Genomic DNA, 24,142 nt, shown 5'->3' with positions numbered 1-24,142 from the left:
GCTCTTCCTAACACTCAGTAAGATCAACTATTACTCCCACATCACTTCTTCCCAATCTCATTTCACTAAAGCCACCAGTTTTTCAGTATTTCATGTATTGTTGACATGTTCTTCAACCTGAACTTTAAAAACTACTCATTTTAGATGTGGAACAAAGTCAGAGCAAAGGTCGAATGGCTAGGACCTATATAACTTTATAGCCCAAAGATATCAAAATTGGAAGAAACCTAGAATGTTCAGTCCAACTTTCTGGTTTTACAATGACACTGAGTCACAGAGCTAACATTGGTGATATAGTCTCTAACTTCTCACAGATTTCCATTAAGAGTTTGGTCTTGGCCATTTTGGCCCTCAAACTCATTTGCTCTTTAGAGAAACTCATTTGGATTTTAACATTTTTTTCTGCTTCCACAGTTCAATAACCTCTCTCAATACAGTAATTATTGAACATGATTGTCTACCATGTTCATTTTGAATAAATGGTTCCAATAATTCCATCCCACCTAGTCTATGAAAGGGAAAGAAGAAACCAAGAATCTCGGCTATTTTGAATAATTTTGGCTATCCTTCCGGTTATTTCTACTGGCCTTCTATAACCAAGTCAGTCTCACCTAGTTCCTCCACACCAAATTCTCCTTCCTGTTCACAATAAAAAAAAAAGAAAGAAAGAAAGAAAACCCCCTCCATTATAGCATGCATGTTCAGAAATTTTAGGTTTCACTTTTTCCTCAGTATTTTGATAGATTCCTAATTAAGTTACTAATTTATCAATTATCAGACTCTTGTTCACTGGTCTATCACTTCCCTGTCAGTTCACATTACAGACTGGTTAGTTAGCAATCAAACCATGACGCTGCTACATGCACACCATCCAACAATCTTCAATGTCTCCCCACTGCCAATCAAATGAGGAAAACCCCTCACTCTGACCTTTTCTTATAAATCACGGTTCCTAACTTCCTTTCCAGGCTTTTCTCCTGCAATGGCTGTCACATACTCTGCGCAATCACACTGACACATTCTTCTCTGAACAAGCCCTATCCTGTATGTTCCTTCTGCCTTGAATACTGACAACCCCCATCCTCCTCCCTCAACACTCATTCCCAAAGCCACTATCTTTGTGAAGTCTTTCCAGAAGTTTCTGTTTCCTTCAAACTATGTAGTGATTTGTTCATAACCATCTTGTGGGAATCATCTTGTATTATTTATGTTTGGGTATTTCTCACATGCACTCTATATTATAAATTACTGGAGGATAAAATCTATGGTTCTCAGCTTTCTTCTTCCCCATACCGCTTAGTACTCCTTGCACACAGCAAGCTCTCAAATAAGTTGCCAACTTGAAGATGCGCTTTCCCAGTTTATTTTTTTACAGGTTGGCCGCCAAGCCACAATTAGTTTCTCAAGTCATTTTACTAATAACATGTTTTATTTATGCCTTGGTATCCCAGATTAATGAAGCTAAATTCTTCTATTTCCTCTTGGTATTAAAAAAAAAAAAAAAAAAGACTGTCCTAATTTCAGAGGTTCCCTCCTATTGAAATTATCTGTATGAAAGTTCTACTTTAATATACCTGGTTTCTATCTTAAGCCACGTATCAACTCAGCAAAATTCTCTTCCACTCCTTAAGCCATCCTAAAAACCAAAATTTATAAAAGCCACAAAATAAAACAAATATTCCCTTGGCTCAGAGTTAATTTGCTAGAGAACAGGAAAAATCTCGTGGTAATTCTGAATTGCTGCCTAAGCTAACTAACAAACTAGTAAAAGTAACAACTGAACAGAGAAAGACTGAAACATGCTGAGAACACCCAAAAGAAATACATACATAGAAAACCTTGTTAACATGTGGAACTCTTATGAATCTTATAGTAGATGAGGTTGTCAATATCCACTACCATACGGTATTGAATCTTCCATCACTTTGAAGTTGGCAATTTTTTTTTTAATACAAGCAATTAGGTCCAAAAGGCTTCTATAAGTGCCTCCCTCCACTATGCCAAGCAGGGACTGGAAGCTAAGAACACACCGATGAATATAAACTCTCACCTTTATAAAGTACATAATCCCAGTAAAAGTTTTCTCCACTATACTACACACTGTCTGCCCCTTCACCAGCTATCTCCATCAGCCATGATTTTCTTAAGATCTGCCACTACATTAGAAAAACAAATAAGTCAAAGAATTTTTTTTTTAAAGAGGGGGGAAAACATATTTCCTGCCCCACCATTCTGATGGGATGAAAGAGGAAGGCTGGGAGGAAAGAGAAATTTTTTCCCTTCTATTCTCTTTTGAAAAAATCACCAATCTAGCATGCTTGCCTTTCAAAGCCCACCTAAAATACAATGTGAAACAAATATGTTAACAATTAGTAGGTCTCTTGTAAAAGTGGCACCTACAGAAAGGAAACTATCAGATATTTCCTATTTTATTTGCAGAAACAACTCTTTGCAGCATTAAAATGTTTAAAAACACTCTAGGATATGACGCTGGTATTTAAATTTTTAAAACTCATCTTACCAATCAAAAGATCCATGCAATGACAAAGCTAAAAATGTTCTCTCTCGCTAATAAGGGTGAATCACACAGACACCTACCCCACCCAACAGTCGCCCTTGCTAAGACTGGACAGTTCAAAACCTGGAAAGCTTGCCTTGCCTACTCCACATCAGAAATGAATTCACTTCAACACATGAGGCCTTAAGTTTAGCTATGCAATAGCAAGGAAATGTTATTAAATACTGAAATTTACCAGAACGTTTTTTTTTTCGCGTTTACCAAACTCCCCTTCTCTCCTGTTTTTAACAAGGAAAGCTCAACAGATACTCTTACTTGAAAAATGAAGCATTTGTTCAGATTTTCCAAGTAAATTTTCATTATCAGCTTTCAGAGGAAAACCTACCACGGTTGTCTCTATCGAAAAGGTGCCTGTACCTCTTCCAACTGCATGAACCCTACGAACACATTTAAAGGCTTCACAGATCTCAGTACGCAGTCTCCCAGCACAAGAAGCTTAAAAATGATTTTCAGTCTTGTACAAACCTACGCGGATGTTTCAAAGTTACACCGTGTGGCAGCCACCCAGCATCTGGGAAAAAAGATTTACTCACCCTTGGAAAAGCGGCTTGAGTCTCAAGAACTGAAGTAACATATTAAAGGAAGCTGGGGCCAGAGCTGACCTTCTCAAACCCTCCACAGCGGCAGACAATCAGGCCAGCCCTGGCTCACGTTCCTTTCCGAGCCCACGAAATTCTCAAAGGCATCACACAAAAGCCCTCGGCTCCTGCCGCCCCTTCTCCCCCCACCGAGGCCAGCGCGGACTCACCAGGACCGTGGTGCAGATGGACCTCAGCTCAGACTCCACTTTCTCCCGATAGTCCTTAATCAGCTGCAACTTCTTGTCGGAGGTGTCGGTCTTCTGCTCGATGCTCGAAATGACCCTCCAGGCGGACCTGCGGCCCCCGACCACGTTCTTGTAGGCCACCGAGAGCAGGTTGCGCTCCTCGTTAGACAGCTCGGCGCCCTGCTCGGTCACCGCCTTCATGCAGGTGGCCATGTCGTCGTAGCGCTCGGCCTGCTCGGCCAGCTTGGCCTTCTGGATCAGCTCCGTCTTCTCCATGGCGGGCGGGCGGCGCGGGGCCGGGGCCGGGGCCGAGGACGAGGACGAGGAGAGCGAGGCGAGCGCCGACCCGGATCGGGAGGAGTCCTCCTCGAGAGCTGCCGAGGGGCGGGGCGGCGCAGGCGAGAACAAAAAGGAGGGAGGGGAGCGGCGTCAGACAATGCGGCCCGCCGCCCGCTTTTGTCTCCCGCACACGCGGCCCAGTTGAATTTCCCTCGCCCCCGCCCCCGCCCCTGCCGGGCGCCCGGAGCGGCCGAAGGCCCCGCGGCGCGAGGAGGCGGGGGCGGCCCGGAGGCCCGGCGCACCGGGAAGCCTGAGCAGGGCCGCTCCCGCCGCCCCCGCCCGGCCGGCCCAAGATGGAAGCGGCCGTTGGCCCCGCACCTTCCCGCCGGAGCCGTCCCTGAGGAGAGGCGTCGGAAGCCGGCCGCACCCGAGGGCTACGCCTCCGCCCGGCCCCTAAACCCAGCACGGCCGGAGGAGCCCGGGGGCCGACCCTGGCGCTCACCTTCACGTCTCCGCGGCCGCGACGCGAGTCCCACACTTTGATCTGCTTTTGGCTTTAGCCGAGGACCCTCCCGTCTCAGCCTACCCCGGAGCCGAGGGGCATGCCGCCGCCCAATGACGCGCCGAGCTGCCCCCCAAGAGTCCCGCCCCCCGCCCCGCCGTTGGCCAGTGAGGACAGAGCGCGCGGAAGGGGGCGAAAGGGGTGGGGCGGGAGGGGAAGCGGAGGCTAGGAGGGTGGGTCGGCTTGGGAAAGTTCGGTTGGCCGGCAGGCTGCGGCTTCGGCCACGGGGTTTCCTCCAATTAGATCCAGGGTAAAAGGACGTCACTGTTGCCATGGCGATGCTGCTACCAACTCCCCTCATCCTCCCCGCCACCCCAGCACTCCTGGGTGCGGCACGAGACCGAGAGGCGCGCACGACCTCCGTGGCGGTGGCCGAGTCCCCTGCTGCAGCCGCCGCCGCAGATGGTGCATTGTATCTTGCTGGCCCCTGCATCTGCGGCTCTGGTCTGCCTGGCCGAGGCTCGACTTCTGGGGGTGACATAATCGGCTGTTTTGTTGCACAAGCGCCTTTCTTTCCTCCACCTCCCTATTCGTGACAAAGGTTTGAAGCTCAAGACACTAATCCCAGACTTTAACGACATTACGATTAGGGCTGCGAATTAGAAATAATTCCATCCCCATTAAAGAGGAATTAGTTCCTGGAGAAAGTGGCTTCGGTATGGCCTTTACAGGTTAAATTCAAGTTTTCAGATGGGCACGTAAAACCAAAAATTTCCTTGTAAAAGGGTAGGATACCAGAAGATCCAGGCAAGTCTCTGTGGCAATGCCAGGTATACTGATTTTCTTTAGAATGGGAAATGACGTTAAGCACAATGTGGAAGAGAACACCCATAATTACTCTTGCCCCCCAAAAAATCTGATAGCACCCCTCCTCAAGAAAAGCAATTTTTATTATTTCTTTCCAAGTCATGCACCTAAATACATAATTTTTCATGCCTTTGTCTTATGTATACACGCTTTTTGTTTCCTGGTACTATTTTTTGAGGGGACACTTGAAAAGCTAAAACTCTCTCCCTGAATGTTAATTTCTGATTTTGTCCTCAGGAAGTGAGGAAGATTGCCCCAGATGCCTTGTATTCAGAGTCATCCCTAGCTTTTCCCTTTCTCTTTAAACCACGCCCTGCTCTCCTGGCACTAACCCAGTCCCCCAACTCCAAGTAAGGTGGCTGTCCTGCTGGTCTGGGAAGTGGCCTTTGTGCCATCTTAGGATGAGAATTAACCATCTGGGCTCACACTGCTATGATCCCAATTCCAGCACATCCAAAGGAGAATGGATCACATAATAGAAAGGCAAAGAATGCTACAGGCAAGAAAGAATTTCAAATTCTAAGCAGAGACTGGAGGAGATCTGGAGAATCTCTGGAATGGAAGATCTGAGAGGGCAAACAGATTGAGGGGAGAAGGTGCAGAATTTCCAGAAAACAAGACTCCCTCCAGGTGCCCTCCCTGTCCTGACTTGTAAGGGTTGCTTTGTGCTTTGACAGACAGGAGAGGCCTGGATTGGAAAGGGCCTGTGTCTTCATGCAGAAACGCCTTACTATGTTCCAGCGTTCTAATGGAGGGCCCTGCTGTTATTTCTGGAACCCCTGGGGCCAGGCTGTAGACACACGAGTGTTTATGGCCATGTGGGCTGGGGTGGAGCCGGACACCGAGAAATCCCAGTGGAAAGAATTTGCACGTGGAAGGTCAGATAAAACGATTTCTGTATGACCAGTGGATTTCAAGCTTACTGAAATTAGAGATGGCCCAGATCAGGGGAGAAAACAGAGGAGGTGGATGGGAGATGGAGACCCTTGAGAGGAGATTGTCAGGGGGTTAAACCTCTGTGGTAGGGAGACAGGGTCTATCCAGAAGGGGCAAGCACACTAAATTCTTTGTCAGAAAGCATAGTCTGTGCTGCCATCTCCCCTGGTGACCTGGGGCAGGTTTTTGCTGCCTTCTATACCTCAGTCTCTAAAATTTCTGCTTTCATTCAACCAAATATTTATTGAACATAATATTTATTATTGAACATAACTCATATGGTTATGGTCATCTGGAATCATGGGTGAAAACTGCTTTGAACTAATGATGCACTATGAAATTGCATTTTGTGAAGGCCCAGAGGGACCCTCTGCACACCTAAAGACTTCTGTTCTTTCAGAACTCAGGACGGAGAAAAATAAGACTCTGGGAACTTGAAGTCCCTAGACACAGAAAAAACTAACATTTATTGAGTGATTACATGGGTCAAGCACTGTTTTTTGCAACGATCTACTCATTCAATCTACTTAACGCCAGCCACAAAGTAGATACTGTTATGATCATCATATCCATTTCGCAGACAAGAAAATTGAGGCACAGGGCAGTCAAGTATTACATTTAGGGTCACACAGCTAGCTAGCGGCAGAGCCTGGATATAGACCGCTGCAGTCGGGTGCCAAAGCCCATCCTTTATCTACTGCTGCAGCTGCCCCAGCTACTCTCCCCAGATTTCCGCTAGGTGCTATAGGAATTCTAGGAGGGATCAGATTAGTCTGTCCTTTCGGGATTGCATCATAGTAAATATGAAACCTGATAGGCATCATATCCAACATGCTGGGAAGAATTCCAGAGAACAGCTAGCAAAGACAATACTGAGAAGTCATTGCCTTATTTATTTAAAGTTCTTGTAATTTTTTCTAGATTACCTGGTATGAAGAAGCTGTTGGAACTAGAGGGAACACACTGAACTTGAAGCCAGAAGATCCTAAGTCGCAGCCTTGCTATTGATTTGTGATTTTGCCGTGAATACCCTGATCCTCTCTGAACCTCAGTTTCCTATACCTGTAACCTATAAAAATAATCCCTACCTCGAAGAGCTGTCGTGGAGATTAAATGAGCTAACACATAAGAAAGGGCTGAGTATATAGCAAGTGTTCAGTAAGTGGCAGTTTTTTTCTGCTTCTTTGCCTCTGCTTGGGGGTGAAGCATGGGGGAAGGGGGGATGCCTGTCTTGCTGCAAAGAGCCTTAGAGCCTTATAAAATCTTAGTGAATGCTTATGTCTTGAATCATTGTTGTAATTAGTGGAGTTAACGGTCTGCAAAAAGGCTGTATTCAGTGTACATTTCAGAATGAATGATTCCTCCTGGTTGAGTTTACTGTCATAAGTTGTTGCAGTGGTTTATTTGCCCCGGGCAGTGGATCATCAGAGAGAAAGTTCTTCCTCTCCTCCCATATGGGAGCAATTCTACTGACCAACATTTGAGTTGAACTTTCCACCCAAATTTCCCATATAAGTATTATCTGTGCTTCTGTGCAGTGGGCACTTAAAAGAGTTGCCCACAGTGTGCACCCCACCTGGAGGTGCCGAATGACTCCTGCAGAGTCAGGACAGGTGGGGAAATCAGGAACGCTGGTCAGCCAGTCTCTCTGCCCATTCCCTGGCTTTGGAACTTGACTCACTTCGTTCAGTGCGATGGTTAATTTTATGCGTCAACTTGGCTGGCTCACAGTGCCCCGATATTTAATCAAACATTATTTTGGGTGTTTCTGTGAGGGCATTTTTGGATGAGATTAACATTTCAATCAGTGGACTTGGAGTAAGCAAGTTGCCCTCCCTAAGGTGGGTGGGCCTTACCTGGTCAGTCAAAGGCCTGAATAAAGCAAAAAGACCAGCCTCCTTTGAGCAAGAGAAAATTCTCCAGCAGACTGCCTTCGGACTGGACTTCATCTGCAATATCGCCGCTTCCTGGTTCTGCAGCAGACAGCCTTCAGGCTCGGAATGGAACACGAGCTCCCCTGGGTCCTCAGCCTGCTGGCCTGAAGATTTCAGATTTCCCAGCCTCCATGACTATGTGAGCCAAATCCTTCTCTCCCTCTCTCTCCCCCCATACACACACGCGTGCGCGCGCGCGCAGCGCGCGCACACACACACACACACACATATGCACACACATACACATACACATACACATATATTCTCTTCATTCCGTTTCTTTGGAAAACCCTAATACATTCAGCCAATACTGAAATATTCAGTCAATACTGGAAGTATTCAATACTTTTTCTTTCCTCAACAAATGATATGGATGTCTTTTAATAGCTTTAAATGTGTGTCCGTGACATACCAGTCTCACCTGTCTCCCTTGCCAGACCATGGGCTTATTGAGGTTGAGGATTTTCTTTTTTGATCTTTTATGCCTAGTGCCCCCCCAGCAACTTGGTAAAGTTAGGTACGTAATCCCTGCTGTGTAGCTGACTAAACAGATGCTCAGAGAGGTTGAATTACCTATCCAAATTGGTAAGCTCTAGAGTTAAGATTCAAAAACAGGTCTGTCTGATTTCAACAAACAAGACTCTGTGCTCCTTGCAATGGAAGATAGAGGCTCCAATGTTCGCTGGCCAGGGAACAATGTTTAGTTATTTGAGACTGGTAGGTGGCTAAGTATATATCTATTGGTGAGTCATCGACTGATTTTATTTTCACATGGAAGGCTCTGTTTTTACACTCAACATAACTGCAGTGAGTGGTGCCTCTGTGTCCTTTGCCTACTCTCTTTATTGTTGACATGTTTCTCTCCCACCTCCACCGTCAGACTGTGACCTCCCCATGGGCAAAGTTACATCTTATCTCTGTCCTGTGAAGGTTTATTCTGAGAGTGGATCCAGGCCATCAAGGGGACACATTTCCAGTTACACTGGCTGTTGGCAGGCACTATGTGCTTACTACATGCCCAACCATGTACAGAGTCACTAGAATAGTGGTGAACCCACAAAAGTAAAGCACACAGAGCACAGCTGTGTCCTCAGCAGATATTCCATAAAGACAGGATTGTATCTGAAGAGCACACACAGACTCTTGAAGCTGGCACAGAAGGTCCCCAAGCCCTAACTCAGATTTCCTGTTAAGTCACTCAGTAAAATATTTAAGGGTCCACCATGCGCCAGACACCGTCCTCAGGGCTGAGGTTTCCAGAATGATGAAGACACAGTCCATGCCTACAAGAAGCTTGACCAAAAGCACAAAGGTGGGAGCCTAACCTGGAAGTCACTGAGGGCAGGGAAGGTCCCCTTTCTTTTCAGTTCTGAAATGCTCAGTCACCTGGTTTCCCAGCCCACAGTGGCCCAGAAGTGGCTACTTAGAAGGCAGGAGCAGAAGGACTCCTGAGGGTCTCTTGGCAGAGGACTCTGAGCAGAGGAGAGCCAGGGCTGTGGGGCCAGCCCAGACCTGCTCCCTGGGTTGCCCTGGGATCCAGTCCACTTCTACGCTCTATGTAAGGCAATCAGTTGACAGGGCAGAGACAGAAAACCCACAAAGAGTTAATGAAAAAGCTGAAGAGGCCAGAGCCAGTTGTGTAGGGACACTCAGCCCGTATGTCTCAGGCAGAACCTAGGTATGGAGCCATGAGCCTTAATCATCACAAAAAAAATCTTCATTGTGTTCTCATATTTTTTGTTGAAGAAGTCAGACATATACCTACTACTTTTTTTTTTTTTTTTAACATCCAGAATGTTGGGATTTTTTTTTTTTTAATTTTGGTACATAACCATCTCCGCAGTTATGACTCATGCCCAGACAATTTCGGATAGTTGAATGGATGAATGAACAAAACACAGCTAGAGAACAATGCACACAGGAGGTGATTGTGTGCCTCTCACAGAAAGTGCTATGGGAGTTGAAGAAGGAAACATGAGTGTGGGCTGCAGCGATTGCAGAGATTTCAGGCCTCAGAAGGCTACAGGGCGAAAGGAACCTCTCTGGGAAGACGGGAGAGCCACCAAGATGTGACAGCCTGCACTTCCACCCTTCCTGCTGCCCCAGTGGAGAGGCCTCTGGGAAGGGGAGGAAGCCACAGCTGCTCCTCCCTGTGTTGGAGTTGCCTTTGGACGGGGCTGAACCCCAAGAAGTTGGCTCTGGACGAAACATGGGAAGGCGAGCACCCAGAAGAGCTAGGCACCTGCCCCTAGCCTAGCTAGGGGAGGAGGAGCCCCTTCTACCCCTCCAGCTCCTGTGCCGTAACCGGCTCAGCCGCCCCACGCATGGGCACTTGACCAAGCCAGGCCGTGCTGGGGAGACTGGCTGGGCTACCTGCTGGCCCCCCTTTTTTTTGAGGGTGGCAACTTTGTGGAAAATGCAAGTCTGTCCTTCACATTGCTTTGCCACTTAAAACCCTTCTCCCTTATTCAGCTGCAGCTCAGCATGGTGACTGCACTCAGGAGCCAGGTGCCCTGGATTCCGATCACGGCTCCACTACTCACTAGATATGTGATCTTGGGCAGGTTACCTGGCCGCTCTGTGCCTCGACTTCCCCATTTGTAAAATGCGGATGATGATGGTAATAATCCCTACCCCACAGGGTTGTTATGAAGACTCAGTGAGGTAACACTGGTAAAGAATCCTCCCCTCCCCCCCCCCCGCCCCCGCCACCATGCTTCGGACTCTTCTGGGCTTTGCCCTTGCTGTTCCCTCTTTCCTCACATCTCCGCCTGGCTACCTGCTCCTCTCTCCAGTCTCAGCAGAAATGACACTCCCTTCCCCAGGGTGTCCTTGGGCTCCTCGCCCCGCTCGGCTAGGTGAGCACCCCCTGTCCTGTGCTCCCCAAGCAGGCAGCATACTTGATGTCACTTCTCTCAGGCACTTGTGTGCATGACTCGCTTGAGCAGGCCCAGTGCCTAGCAGGTGCTTGGCAGACACATGGGGGACCAAGAAAGGGATGACCGAGTGGGTGAATTAACAAAGGATGGCAAGAGGAGTCACAGGCCAGCACCCAGTGCCTAGAGGACAGGGTGAGCTGGGGCTGCTGGTCAGGACAGCTTCAGGCCCTGGCCGGGGTCCAGCCCACAGCTGGAGGCCCCCGTGACTCGTGACTCTAGCTGGGAGGAGCTGGAAGATCCAGGCAGTCCCCAACCGCCCAGCTTCCCTCAGTCACGTCCAGTTCTGTAAACACACTCCCAACTGCACCAGAAGGCCTGGCAATTCAGAGAACCCAGTGAAGAAACATTTTGCAGAGGAAAGAACACTTCTGAATGTGAACAATCTCTCTGATTTATTTTGACAACTTCTTTTCTGGATTTCCTTAAACCAGGGTAAGCCCAGGTAAGAAATTTGGGGGCCTCATACATCTAAACAGAAATACATAAAAGCTTGTTCCATCAAAAGGAGTTGTCACCACCCTGCTCAGCTATTAATACGCCATGAGGTGCTCTCTCCCTGGGACAGCAATTGCCATAATCAATGTTAATGAGCAAATGATCCCAGCCACGCTCCCTGCTCATGGTTCTGAAAGTCAGGGGTGCAGCCAGCCAGACTGATACAGCCCGCCTCACTCTGAAGGATTGCACAGCTGGCAATTGCTGGAATGTGTTCAGAGTCCAGTAGCAGCAGCTGCTACAACTGTCGCACAAACTTCCTGAAATAGCGAGGAGAAGGCAGCAACTTGTCATTTCTTAAGCCAGACCTACAGCCAGATCCAGAAGGCAAGACCAAATGAGAGAGATTAAAATAAAGAATACAGCATGTCAGTGAAATGAGAATTTAGCTCATCAGGCCAAAGCAGGCAGTCTTGGGTCCTTGACTAAAAGTTGTGTCTGCCATATGGGCATCCCCTGCAAGAGCTGGGGGTCAGAAGGCTGATCCTGAAGCTCAGTATGGAAAGATGGTGACGAGGCAGGGGTTTGGCAGCCCCTCTGCTCTCAGAGGTCTGGCCAGCCCAGATGAGACCACCACTCCAGGGTCCTTAGAGCCGCCGTGAAAAAAGCACATCCAGGTATGTTAGCTAAAATTTTCACAACACTACAAAGCACTTAGTAGGTGCTCAGAAAATGCATATTTTCTTTCCCCTTCTTGAAGACCAGGGGCCCACCTTGGTCGGTATTAATTACCGTATCAGAGTCCTCGTGGCAAATAACGGAAACCAACTCTAGTTGGCTTAAACATAAGACTATTACTTCTTACCGATTGGGGGAAGACTTGTGAACCAGGCCTAGAGAATGAGCAGGCACTGGGAGGGTGTGCAGCTAGAACCATGGCCAAGGTCACCCCATAGACCTCACCCAGAGAGGTCCCTGTTGCTTCTGCCACTGGACAGCAGATGTCAGACCATGCCGTCCTGACTCCTGGGCACCAGACGCTGCACCACAAACCCTGGACCCCGCCCGAATGCTCCATCCTCGTTGAAATCCACTGCCCCCAGAAGGAATCCTCCACAATCCCTGCTTCTGTGGGTCACTCCAGGTTCAAAATCCTGGTTATTGTGCCCCACCACGCCTGAGTCACATGTGCACACCTAGGTAGGAGTTAAGCTAGGAAAGTAGGTATCTGGAATGTACACCTTTCAAAGAGGAAGGTGGGCTCCACCTCCCTCTAAGATTCCTAAAGTAGGAAATTCCTCCAACAAAGGAGTGGCTTTAGAGGCTGGGCAGCCTGAAAACAGCACACGTCCCCTGCAATTATACCTGGACTTTCAGTCCACACAGTGGAATAAAGCAAAAGCCAGGGAGAGTGAGCAAAAGCTGGAACCTGGGAAAAGACTTAGCTTGGATCCAATTTTTTCTTTCTCTGGAAAAGGTGTGGGGAGCTCTGCTGCCATTGATGTCCCTACCTGGAAGGCTATTCCCAGCTCAAATTTGACCTCCTCCAAGACCCTTGTTGAAGACGCTATTCTACTTCTAGAATGCATCACACTTTTTAGCCATTTGCCATTTGTGTAGTCATTCATGTAGGTCTTGTCAAGCTTCCCCAGGATAGGGACAAAAATCTTATTCATTAAACACTTAACAAATATTTACTGAGTAGGCCTTGGGGAGACCAAAAGGACAAAGACACAGCTATGCCTTGGAGAAGGTCACAGTGATTGCCAGGTACGTGGCGATGTGAACTTTGAGGAAGAGGTGGCTCTGGCTCGGTTTAAATGGGTCTTAAGATTAAGACGCTCTTAGCCATTGAGCAGAAGAGAAGTGCATGCTAGAGGTAGGGACAGCACGGCCGGAGAAGGCATGCAGTGTTTGGTAGCAGATCAGTCAGGCAGGAGACAAGGCTGCTAACGAAGACGGGACCACATTCTGAAGACCCTTGGCTGTATCCCTGAGGAGCCAATATTGTATCCTGGGAACAGTAGGAATCATCAGATACTTTTTATTTTTTATTGTGATAAATACTTATAACATTTACCATTTCAACCGTTTTTAAGTGTACATCCAGTGGCATTAAGTACATTCATAATGTTGTGCAACCATCACCACCATCCATCTCCAGACCTCCTTTTATCTTGCAAAATTGAAACTCTGATCCATTAAACACCAATTCCCTGTTCTCTGTCCCCCCAGCCCCTGGCAACCGCCACCTTCCTGCTTTCTGTCTCTACTGTCAGATGCTTCTAAGCCAGAGAGCCGCCTGATAGGATTTCTTAGAAGAATCCCTCTGGCTACACTGTGAAGGCTAGGTTGGAGGACCTGGGGTAGGAAGCAGTTGCAGAGAACTCCAGAAGAGCTGAGGGTGGCACAATGGAGGCAATGGTGACGGGGAGTGGGGGGAAGGAGGAGAGATATTTCAGAGACACGGGTTAGACATAGGAGTCGGGAGGCAGCTAAGGTCACTCCAAAGCGTCTTTTTCTTTGCTTTGTTTGTTTTTTGTTTTGTTTTGTTTAGAGAAAGGATCTTACTCTTTTGCCCAGGCTGCATTGCAATGGTGTGATCACAGCTCACTGCAGCCTCAAATTCCCAGAACAATCCTGCCTCAGCCTCTCCAGTAGCTGGTACTTGACGTGTGCCACCATGCCTGGCTAGTTTTTTTTTTTTATTTTTTGTAGAGACTGGGTCTTGCTATGTTGCCCAGGCTGGTCTTGAACTCCTGGCCTCAAATTATCCTCCCAGATCGGCTTCCCAAAGTGCTGGGATTATACACATAAGCCACTGAACTCAGCCCCAAGGCATCTTTTTCTACTTTATTTTCGCTATATTGACCTTCATACCCCTTCTTGCTTGAAGAAGGGAGAAGATTATGATTTTACAAAATTGATTTTTCAATAATCTTCTGACCCTATCAGCTCACAAATATTTTAAAATTACAACCTATTTAGATGGCAAAGTACATCCTCCTATATCATTACTGTAATATGTGTGAGAGGACTTTGGGGCAGATTTGATCATTGCATGCTTTTTTCCATTTTATAAAAGAGAAATCATTTACAAGAGTAGTTTACAGACATTAAATGTGCAATGGCAATTCAGAACAGTTTCTGTGCTAAGAAAAATTATCGGAAGCTTGCATTCAAAAGACAGCTGACTATTCCTGGGGTCTGGAGCAGATCTCAGAAGACCTGGGTTCCAGCCCCCTTCTGCCATTCAGCAGCTCTGTGACCCTGGGCGAGTTTGTTAACCTCCCGCATCTCTGTTTCCTCTTTAGCAAAGTGGCTGTAGGATTAAAGGAGATGCTCCTATAAAGCACTGTGGAGAGCGTCTGAGCCACAGGAAGTTCTCAGTTCACGTTGGCTGCCGTTGTTTGTTACGATGACAGCGATCATCGTCATTATCTCCAAGGACTCATTCAGCCCTCACACCCTGTGCTCTGCAGTCCTTCTCCAGAGGGATTTGGAATTGCCTGTTCCGTGTTGTTCTGAAGATGTCCCACTCCCCTGCAGGGCCTGCCCCTCCCGGAGACTCGGCCTCAGCTTTTGCTCAGCAGGATGTTTCTGCCAGCCTCATTTTCTTCCCTTCTCACTTCTTCTCCCAGCTTGCTCTGGTCCCAGATCACCCTGCCCAGTCACCCTCGGCAGCTGTGCTGTTTCCTTTCCGACCCACAGGTCCTTTCCACCCAAGTCCCTGGCGCTGGGAGCGCAGGAGGCGGAGGGGAGCGAGGCCCCTCCTCTGTCTCCTCTGTCAGACTCCAGACCCCTCCCGTGCAGCTCCCCTGCCCCTCTCCGAGCCTCCCCTTGGGGGGCCCCTTTGAAAGGTATGTTCTGGGTACGGGGCATTGTCTAGAGCCTCAGATTATGGGACTTACCCTGTGAGAGGCCAGGCTGACAGGGCCGAGGGACGCACTGAGGTCTGAGGAGGCTGATGTGTGAGCAGGTTCAGGGCAGACATCCCAGACAGAGTGGGCTGCACGTGAACTCCCCGGACTGAGGAGAGACTCACGGGTGCGAGGGTGAGTGATACACGGGTCAGAGGCATCTTGAAAGCTCACGCAGTAGGAAATGGCTCAAGCCTGGACAGTTCCCCTAGGGCTAGGATCTCCCTGCATTTTTCTTCTTTACAGTGTTTAGTTTTTTGTGTTTTGTTTTTTTTCTTTTTCAGGGTCTTCCGGTGAGGACCAGAAAACCTGCTAGACAAATTCTTAAAGAGCTGTAACACTTACAGTGTGTGGTTTTAAATCATTTGCTTTGTAGGCAAAATCCACAGGGCTGGATGTACACAATTGACTGATTGATTAGAGAGTCAAATATTTGTTGATAGAAAAAGTTTTAAGGTGCTTTTAAAAATTGCTCATTGATCTGAATAGACATTTCTCAAAAGAAGGCATACAAATGGGCAACAGGTATATGAAAAAATCCTCAACAATATTAGTCATCAGAGAAATGCAAATCAAAACTGTAATACAATGAGATATCATCTCACCCCAGTTAAAATGGCTTTTATCAAAAAGGCAGGCAATAGCGATGCTGGCAAGGATGTGGAGAAAGGAAAACCCTCAAACACTGTTGGCGGGAATGTAAATTAGTGTAACCACTATGGAAAACAGTATGGTGGTTCCTCAAAAAACCAAAAACAGAACCACCATATGACCCAGCAATCCCGCTGCTGGGCATATATCCAAAGGGAAGGAAGTCAGTATGTCCAAAAGACACCTGCACGCCCATGTTTATTGCAGCACTATTCACAACAGCAAAGATTCGGAATCCACCTTCGTGCCCATGAACACATGAATAGATAAAGAAAACATGGTACATATACACAATGGAATATTATTCAGCCATAAAAAAGAATGAAATCTTGTCATTTGCAACAGTGTGGATGGAACTGGAGAACATTATGTTAAGTGAAACAAGCCAAGCACAGAAAGACAAATCTTGCATGTCCTCACTATATGTGGAAGCTAAATATTAAAACAATTGATCTCATGAAGACAGAGAGTAGAATGATGTTTACTAAAGGCTGGGAAGAGGGATAAACTGGGGATGGTTAATGGGTGCAAAAATATAATTAGATAGCTAGATAAAATGAACAATATTGATAGCACAACAAGAAGATGACTATAGTCAATAATAAGTTATGGTATATTTTCAAATAACTAAAAGAGTGGAATTGGAATGTTCCTAACACAAAGAAGTGATAAAACTTGAGGTGATGGAGACTCCAATTATGCTGATTTCATTAATACACGTTGTATACTTTTGTCAAAGTAATATATCACATGTACCCTATAAAGATATACAACTATCATGTACCCATAATAATTAAAAATTAAAAAAAACAAACAAAAAAACTTGGTCGTTGAAGTTAAACATCATCTATTCTGAAGGCACTTTGGCTGTGAGGCTTGAGGGTCTATTTCACCCTGTACAGTTTACTTTTCAGGTCCTTACATTTTTCAGTGTGGTTGAAAAGCAGTTTTTTGTCCACCACGTGCCATGGTAGTTCCCCAACTTGAGGTAGAGACTATGTTTGTGTCTCTCCCAGCACCTAACATAGTGTTGAACACATAGCAGGTATTCAATAAATATTAATTTCAGGCATCTTTTGTAGCAAAAATTATTCATTATAGACCATTAACCTCAGAAACTCCACCTGAGTCACTGCCAGGTCTGATTTTTTGATTCGAGCAAGTGAGACGCCATTTGGGGCTGCTGTGGGTAGGGACACACTGGCTGCATTCACTGGTGTCTTCCTGGATTCCAGGGTGACCAACCAGTGATCGAGAGGTGTGTGTTCAGCTGGCGATGAGGGATCAGCGCTTCACCAGAGACCCTTTTCACACATGCCCTTCACACTGTGATCAGTTTTGCTGGTTTCTGATGATGGCAAGTATTTGCCTACATTTCCTGGTGCAAAATTCTAGGCCCCTGACAGCTTTTGCGAAAAAGTTCAGGCAAGAAAACCATCACACACTCCAGAGTTCTTTGCAAGGGAGTTTCATCTTCGACCAGAATTTCAAACGCAGAGTTGTTCTGTTCGTTAGCATGGAAGAACATTTCTGACCAACAAAAGTTCCTTCCAGGTCTAAGTCTTGTTTAGTCTAATCCGAACTCTGCTTCACTCAGACCAGGGTCCTCACTGTTGTTGCTGAAGGATCTAGGGACCTAGGGACCGATATCAGAGGGCCGCCCCCACAGTTGTGTGGGAAATCCATCTGCTCCCGTGAGGAAATAGTTGTTGCCCTCAAGCCTCATGAATGTCCCCTGTTGGTCCCATTCCTTCTCTGGCATCCTGTAGACTCTCCACACCTGACCCAGCAACACAAGGGTTAACGCCTGGCCCGGCCCTGGGGGTGGGGGCGGGGTGGGGATCCAGCTCCGCTGCTCCTGCTGGGCCAGTTGGGTGGGTGGTTATTTTGGCTCTCACTCCTGGGCGCTGGGTTTGGATCCGGAACACTAGAGAGTTGCAGTGATGCTTTAGGGCAGTGAAGTTGGCGGCTGTTAAGGGTTAACGCTTCGGATGTGGTAGCAGGAGGCTGAGAAACCCATAAAACAGCCCTTGAGTGGTGTTCATGAGAAGCAAAGCCTCTACCTGCCGAGAGCTGAGAGGTTGTGGCAGATATAATATTACAGGGAGAAGAGGAGGATGTCGCTCCCACATTTAACCCCCTTCCACGGCTCTCCGCCCCTGTCAGGATAAGCCCAGACCCCTACGTGTGGCATCAGGCCGTGGTCTGGCCCTTGTCTGCCTCTGCCCTCTGCACTCGGGCCCCCTCCTTTGCCCGCCTCCCTCCCAGTGTCTTGCTCTTCCCTCTACCGGGAATGTCCTGCTTCCTTTGTTACTGACAAGGATCTGCTCATCCTTTAAGACCAAAGTCCTCCTCTTTTAAAGTTTCCCTGACTCTTTTCCGAACTATCCTGACCCTAGGGGCTGCCACTCACCCCATGGTGCCTTTGCAAGGTTCAGGAAGAGACACCCAGATACCCAACACCCTGCGAAGGTCGGGCCGGAGGGTACAGGCTCTCTTTGAGACTCTGTCCCCTCCTCAGTGAGGGCCCAAGCAGGGCACCACCTGCAGTGCCTGCCCTTGCCCTGCTCCCTCATTGCACACTTGTACCTGCTAAACCTCAGCATTGCATTTCGTGCTCTCTCCCAGCTCTAGGTTCCCTCCCACTAGCACAAGAACTCTCCCAAGGCAGACCGGTGACACTGGCTTCCGTATCCCAGAAACCTAGCTGAGTAGCTGGCCCCCCCTGGTAAGTTGTCCACAAATGTTTGCTCAAAGGAGAAAGAGAGCAAGAGGGAAGGAGAGGGGAGCCCGGGGCAATCCAGCCCCCCCAGTGCTCTGGTGCGGGGGCTGCTGTTGAAAAGGAAAACCGCCATCGATTACTTGGCACAGCAGCCACCTGAGACCCCCACCCCTCACGGAAGACCCAAATCAGCATAACACTAACCTATCACCTGGCCCATCAACTAATCTATTACCTGGTGCATCAGCATAACACTAACCTATTACCTGGTCATCAACATAATACTAACCTATTACCTGACATATCAACTAGCCTGTTACCTGGCAGGCATTAGTCACCTGAGACCCCCCACCCCTCAGACCACCCCAACTTAATAAAAGTGGGAAAAATTGGGTAGACAGGGCTCAGAATTTGGTGGCGAGACCCCTCTGAGCCCGCTGGCGAATAAACCTTGACTCTCCAACCCTCCGTGTGCCGCTCGGTTTGTCCTCGGGACCACCCGCTGTAACACTTGCTGTAACGCTGTATGGGCGGGGCAGCCGCGGAGGGAGGAGTGCAAGTGAGGGCAGAGCCGGGACTGGAGAGTGACCTTGGTGCGTCCTGGCTGCAGAGGGTTTCTCACCCGGCTGCTGCCACCAGCCAGCCCCTGTGATCATGTTTAAGTGCAGGGAAGAACGTATCTCAGGGGGAGTATTCAGGGAAGGGATCTCCTGGGGATAGGAAAGCCTGGACCCTTCAGGGGACCAATGCCAGAGCTTAAGGGAAGGGGAAGGGACCTCCCCAGATGGGGTGTCCGGCACATCCTCTAGCCTCCTCAGAGAAACCAGGTGCTGTGGGGCATGTTAGAGCTGTACCCACCTTCCTGAGCACTGTCCCAGGCTGGGGCCACAAAGAAGAATAAGGAGCCCCTGCCCTTGGGGAGCTCCCAGTTCAGTGGGGCTGGGATAAAAATCCATTACTGTACAATTCAGTACAGACAGAGGAAAAGGTTGTCCACAATGGTAAGGCAGCCCCAAAGAGGAAGAGACCAGTGCTGATTAGGAATGGAAACATACATGTCACACGGAGGAAGGAAGGTCAGGAGGAAATGACACCTAACTTGGGTTTTAAAGAATAAGTAAGGGTTAGGTATGCCAGTGTGGGGTGGAAGGGAATTCCAGGTAGAGGGAACAGCACATGCAAAGACACAGTCATACATGGAAAACAGCATGCTCAGGAGGTGACAGGCAGAGTGATAATGTTGGGAACTTGGAGCACTAGGCAGGGAGAGTGGAGACGGCAGAGGAGGCAGGCAGGAGTGAGAACACAAAAAGATGGCAAACATCTCGTCTCTGCAGAGAGACCTGGAATTTACCTGTTGTATTCATTCAGTTTACAATTACGTATCGAGCTCTTTCTATTTGCAAGATATTTTTCTTCTGATCTTCCCAGCAATCCCTGTTCATTTCTTTCACTAAGTCACGGGCACATCTCGGTCACCACACACAGTCTGGACCCATTTTATAGAGGAGGAAACTGAAGCCCAGACTAGTTAAATGTGGTATCTATGAGCTTCCAATTGGTTAGAGACAGAATTAAGCCTTGAATCCAGATCTCCAAATTTCCCAGCCCTGGGTCCTGTCCCAGTTTCCTGCATTGTGTGTGCACAGCAAGCCCTTCCAAGTTGAAACCTTTTCTTAGTTATTTAGCGCTGAGGTGGGCCATGAAATGATACTCAGACAAAGGAATCCAGAATCTCTTTTGAAGGTCAGAAATCAGAGGAACCTATGGCTTGTTGAAGAGACTTCCACTACATGTGCACAAGCACAAGCAGAATTCTCGATCTGAAAAAAAGCCGGGGGTGGGGGTGCTTGTGGCCCCAGGCCTCCTTCCACGTTCCCACAGAAGCCCGCTTTTGAGGCCTGCCTGTCACTTGCTCGATAGTGGTTCCAGTTTGCGAACGATTCACCTTCGGGGTGTTGATTCCCCTCTGGTTCTCTCACTGATGTCCCTGTCATTGAATGACTGGTTTCAGGACCGCTCCTGTTCTTTCTCAAAGTCACCCTCAGATGCCATCAATTCCATCAGCATTCTTTGCAGGCTGCAGCCTTATTGGTTTGCAGAGACAGCAAATATCGAGACATTAGAAACTGTGTTCCTGGCTTTCCTGAGAAGTGCTGGGACCTGCATCCGGGTGGGATTTGCCGAGACAGAGACAACGGGCAGGTGGCTGATTGTCGCCAGGCTATAGCTACAGTCCTTAGGGCCTCCTAGGCTGCTCATGTACAATTCCTCCCTGCTGGACACTGTGACTGCACCTTCTTGCCTCTCCAGCCAAGCTCCCCATGCCCAGGGTGCCACCTCCATAACCAGGAGGCCAGGCTGGAAGTCAGCAGGCAGCCCCTCTGCCCAGCCGTGCTCACCCTGAGGGCCTAGTCATGTGGGGTAGTGGGCAATGCCCAGGTTTGGTGTCAGACAGACAAAGTTCACATCTCAACTCTACCAGTTACTAGTTATGTGACTGTGGGAAGGTTACTTGCTTTTTCTGAGCCTTTATTTTTAAAACGGATATCAAAATGCACTAACATGGTAGCCACTAACCACATGTGGCTATTGAAAGCTGGAAATGTGGCTAGTCTGAATTGAGGTGAGCTGTAGTGTGACATACACCTGAATTCCTCCCTTGCCAGGTGCAACAGCGACTGACAGCTCCCAAGGAGGCCTGCTTGGAGGCCTTTATGGAAGGCCCTCCTCCTGACCCGTGACTCAGGGACAGCAGACATTGAGGAGGTCTGGTGGGTGCTGCAGATGGCAGCCTCTCTCGGCTCAGTGGCTCGGCCTGGGCCCTGCGGCAGCATGCGGCAAGGGCAGATGGAGCGCCGCTATGCCCACAGGAGTTCCTGGCTCCGCCCTGCCACCGACTGCACCCACATCACCACTCCTTTCACACCTAAACCTCCTCATCTGGAAACTAGACTTGCCTCCCAGGGCACCCGCAAAGATACAATGAGCTCACACCTTTGAGGTGTTAGCATTGTCCTGACACTTGGCAACACAGCAGAGACCAGATGGAGATCAGCAATCACTGGTCGGCCCAGGGACAGCTCCACCCACTCCGCCCCTTCTCCCGGGGCTGCACGGCCCCAAAGTGCTTTCTGTGTATCCCGATTGTTCCGTCTCCCCCAGTACCTGGCACCTCCCTTTTCATGTACACTTGCTAGAGGTGTTTAAGCAAATGTGCTGGGCTTGGAAGATGCGGCTGAGTCAGGGCTCCTTCAGCTGTATTCTGGGGGTGAGGTTGCTTTGGGAACTGGAGTCCATGTGTGGCTGTCCATGAGGGGCAGTTGAAGCAAATGGCAGAGTGGCAGTGACTAGCCGCTCTTGACTTTGTCCTTGGTGGAGGATGAGTGGCTACCAGCTACAATCACGGGAGCCCCAGCAGGAAGTGGGGTTGGAGTCCGTCTGGGCCACTGGCTCTCAAACTCTTTGGTGAGCATGGAGTCTCCTCTCCACGAGGAGTCTTACCCAGAAGATGCCTCCACGGAGCTGAGTGGGCTGCAGTAGCCCTTCTGTGCCCACTGACACCCCCACCAGGCAGCCCAGAGGCCGCGTACCCCACCTCACCCACTGCTGGCGCTTAAGACGCAATCTCTGGGGCTTCTCTCTCCAGCACCAGAGCTTTTTCTCAGACTAGTTGCTCAGTTTTCATTCATGTATTTCACTTATTCTTTAAGCAAATATATATTTATACAAGGTCCATAAATGCTTATCTCTATTATTTATTTATTTTATCAGATATATCTGAATTAATATATTGGCATATTTTCTACAAATAATATATTAAATGGAATCATGCAATATGTGGCCTCTTTCACTTAGCATAATGTCTTCAAGGTTTATCTCTGTTGTACTTCATTTCTTGTTATTGCCTAATGATATTTCATTGTGTAGATATACCACACCTTGTTTATCTGTAATGAATTATGCGTAACGCTGCTATGAGCATTCATGTACAAGTTTTTGTGTGGACATATGTTTTCATTCCCTTGGGTGTATGTCTGGCAGCGGAATTTCAGGGTCAAGGGGTAACTTCTGTGTTTACCCTCTTGAGAAACTGCCAGACTTTTCCAAAGTAGCTGCCCCATTTAACATTCCTACTAGCAGTGTATAAGGGCTCCAATTTCTCCACGTCCTCATCAACACATTATCTGTCTTTTTGATATGTAGCTGTCTTTTGATGAGTCCTAGTGGGTGTGAAGTAGTGTCTCATTGTGGTTTTGATTTGCATTTCCCTGAGGGCTAATGGCAAACTGAGCTTTGCCTTGTTACTTCATCTTCACCTGTGTCAGTAGAAGACAGTGTGTTAGATTTGGAGGGAACCTGGATATCACTGGTCTGACTGTCATTTTCTAGATGGAGAAACTGAGGTCCAGAGCAGACCAGTGACTTGCCCACCCACGATCACACAACTGGGCAGGGGCAAGCCTGGGAGTAGAACCCAAGTTTTTTGACTCCTAGGCCAAGACTTCTTTCTCCTGCATCTAGATCAGAAGACAGGTGCTGTGCCCCTCCAGGGCTATCCCCACCCCTCCTCACCTCACTGTGCCCATGGAGGCTGACCCGTACAGAAAGCGTCAACAGGTCCCTTGCCCTCTAGCTTCTCATTAGGTTCCATCAATGGTGGCACCAGCAGATTGGAGGATGGAGGAGCCCTGCCTGCTGTCTCATCTGCTGCTTCCCTCTGCCATAGCTTCTTCTCTCTCAGCTCCTCTCTTGGAGTTCTGCTGGTCATTTGTCCCCTTTGCCCCTTCAGGACTAGGAGTGGTAATGGCTCCTTCTGTTTCTTGCCCCAGGGAACTGCATTCATCTCTAGTTGATTTCCCTAAACCTTTCTCTCCACTTTTTAAATAGTTCTTGATTATACTCTCCTCCAATTTCCCAATTTGTGCATCTGTGTCCTGATGCCCTGCCTTACTATCCACCCATCATCCATCTACTCATCCAACTATCCATCCCTCCACCCACCATCCATCCACCCATCTGTCCATGAACCCATCCAGCCATCCTCCCCTCCATCCACTTATCCATCCACCCACCATCCATGCACCCATCTGTCTATTCACCTTTCCATTCATCCATCCATCCCTCTGCCCACCATCCATCCACCCATCTGCCTATTCACCCTTCCATCCATCCATCCATCTATCTACCCACCTACCATCCATCCACCCATCTGTCCATTAACCCATCCATCCATCTATCCATACATCCATCCACCCCTCCATCCATCTATCCAACCACCCATCTGTCTATTCACCCTTCCATCCATCCATCCATCTATCCATCCACCCATCTGTCTATTCACCCTTCCATCCATCCATCCATCTATCCAACCACCCATCTGTCTATTCACCCTTCCATCCATCCATCCATCTATCTACCCACACACCATCCATCCACCCCTCCAACCATCCATCCAGCCAGCCAGCCCGCCATTCCCTTTCTATTCAGAAGCACAGTGCAGAGCTAACTGTGGATGCTCAATACAATCGGCAAACACTGAGCACCTGCTGCTCAGTAGGTGGCCAGTGCCAGGCCCTATGCTAGGAAGTCAGGTAAGTAAAACACAGCCTC

The 24,142-nt window shown here is 48.3% G+C and overlaps 1 protein-coding gene and 1 non-coding gene across 2 annotated transcripts in view; both read right to left on the bottom strand.

Moving 5' to 3' along the window:
* The window catches only part of YWHAQ (tyrosine 3-monooxygenase/tryptophan 5-monooxygenase activation protein theta), a 38,884-nt gene extending 34,702 nt beyond the window's left edge, over window positions 1–4,182 (bottom strand). Inside the window, exons 1-2 of the mRNA XM_069493902.1 lie at window positions 4,126–4,182; window positions 3,327–3,718 (exon numbers count right to left, since the gene is read on the bottom strand). Of these exons, the coding sequence (XP_069350003.1) occupies window positions 3,327–3,620 (294 nt within the window). The 5' untranslated portion in view covers window positions 3,621–3,718; window positions 4,126–4,182. The remainder of the gene's footprint in view (window positions 1–3,326; window positions 3,719–4,125) is intronic.
* Window positions 4,183–15,437: 11,255 nt separating this feature from the next.
* LOC138400422 (U7 small nuclear RNA) lies at window positions 15,438–15,499 on the bottom strand. Its single transcript, XR_011236308.1, has one exon. It is a non-coding gene; the product is annotated as a U7 small nuclear RNA (small nuclear RNA).
* Between the last annotated feature and the right edge of the window lie 8,643 nt (window positions 15,500–24,142).

This window comes from Eulemur rufifrons, chromosome 19, assembly GCF_041146395.1.
Source record: "Eulemur rufifrons isolate Redbay chromosome 19, OSU_ERuf_1, whole genome shotgun sequence".
Lineage (NCBI taxonomy): Eukaryota > Metazoa > Chordata > Mammalia > Primates > Lemuridae > Eulemur > Eulemur rufifrons.
This window is presented reverse-complemented; position numbering and strand designations above follow the sequence as displayed.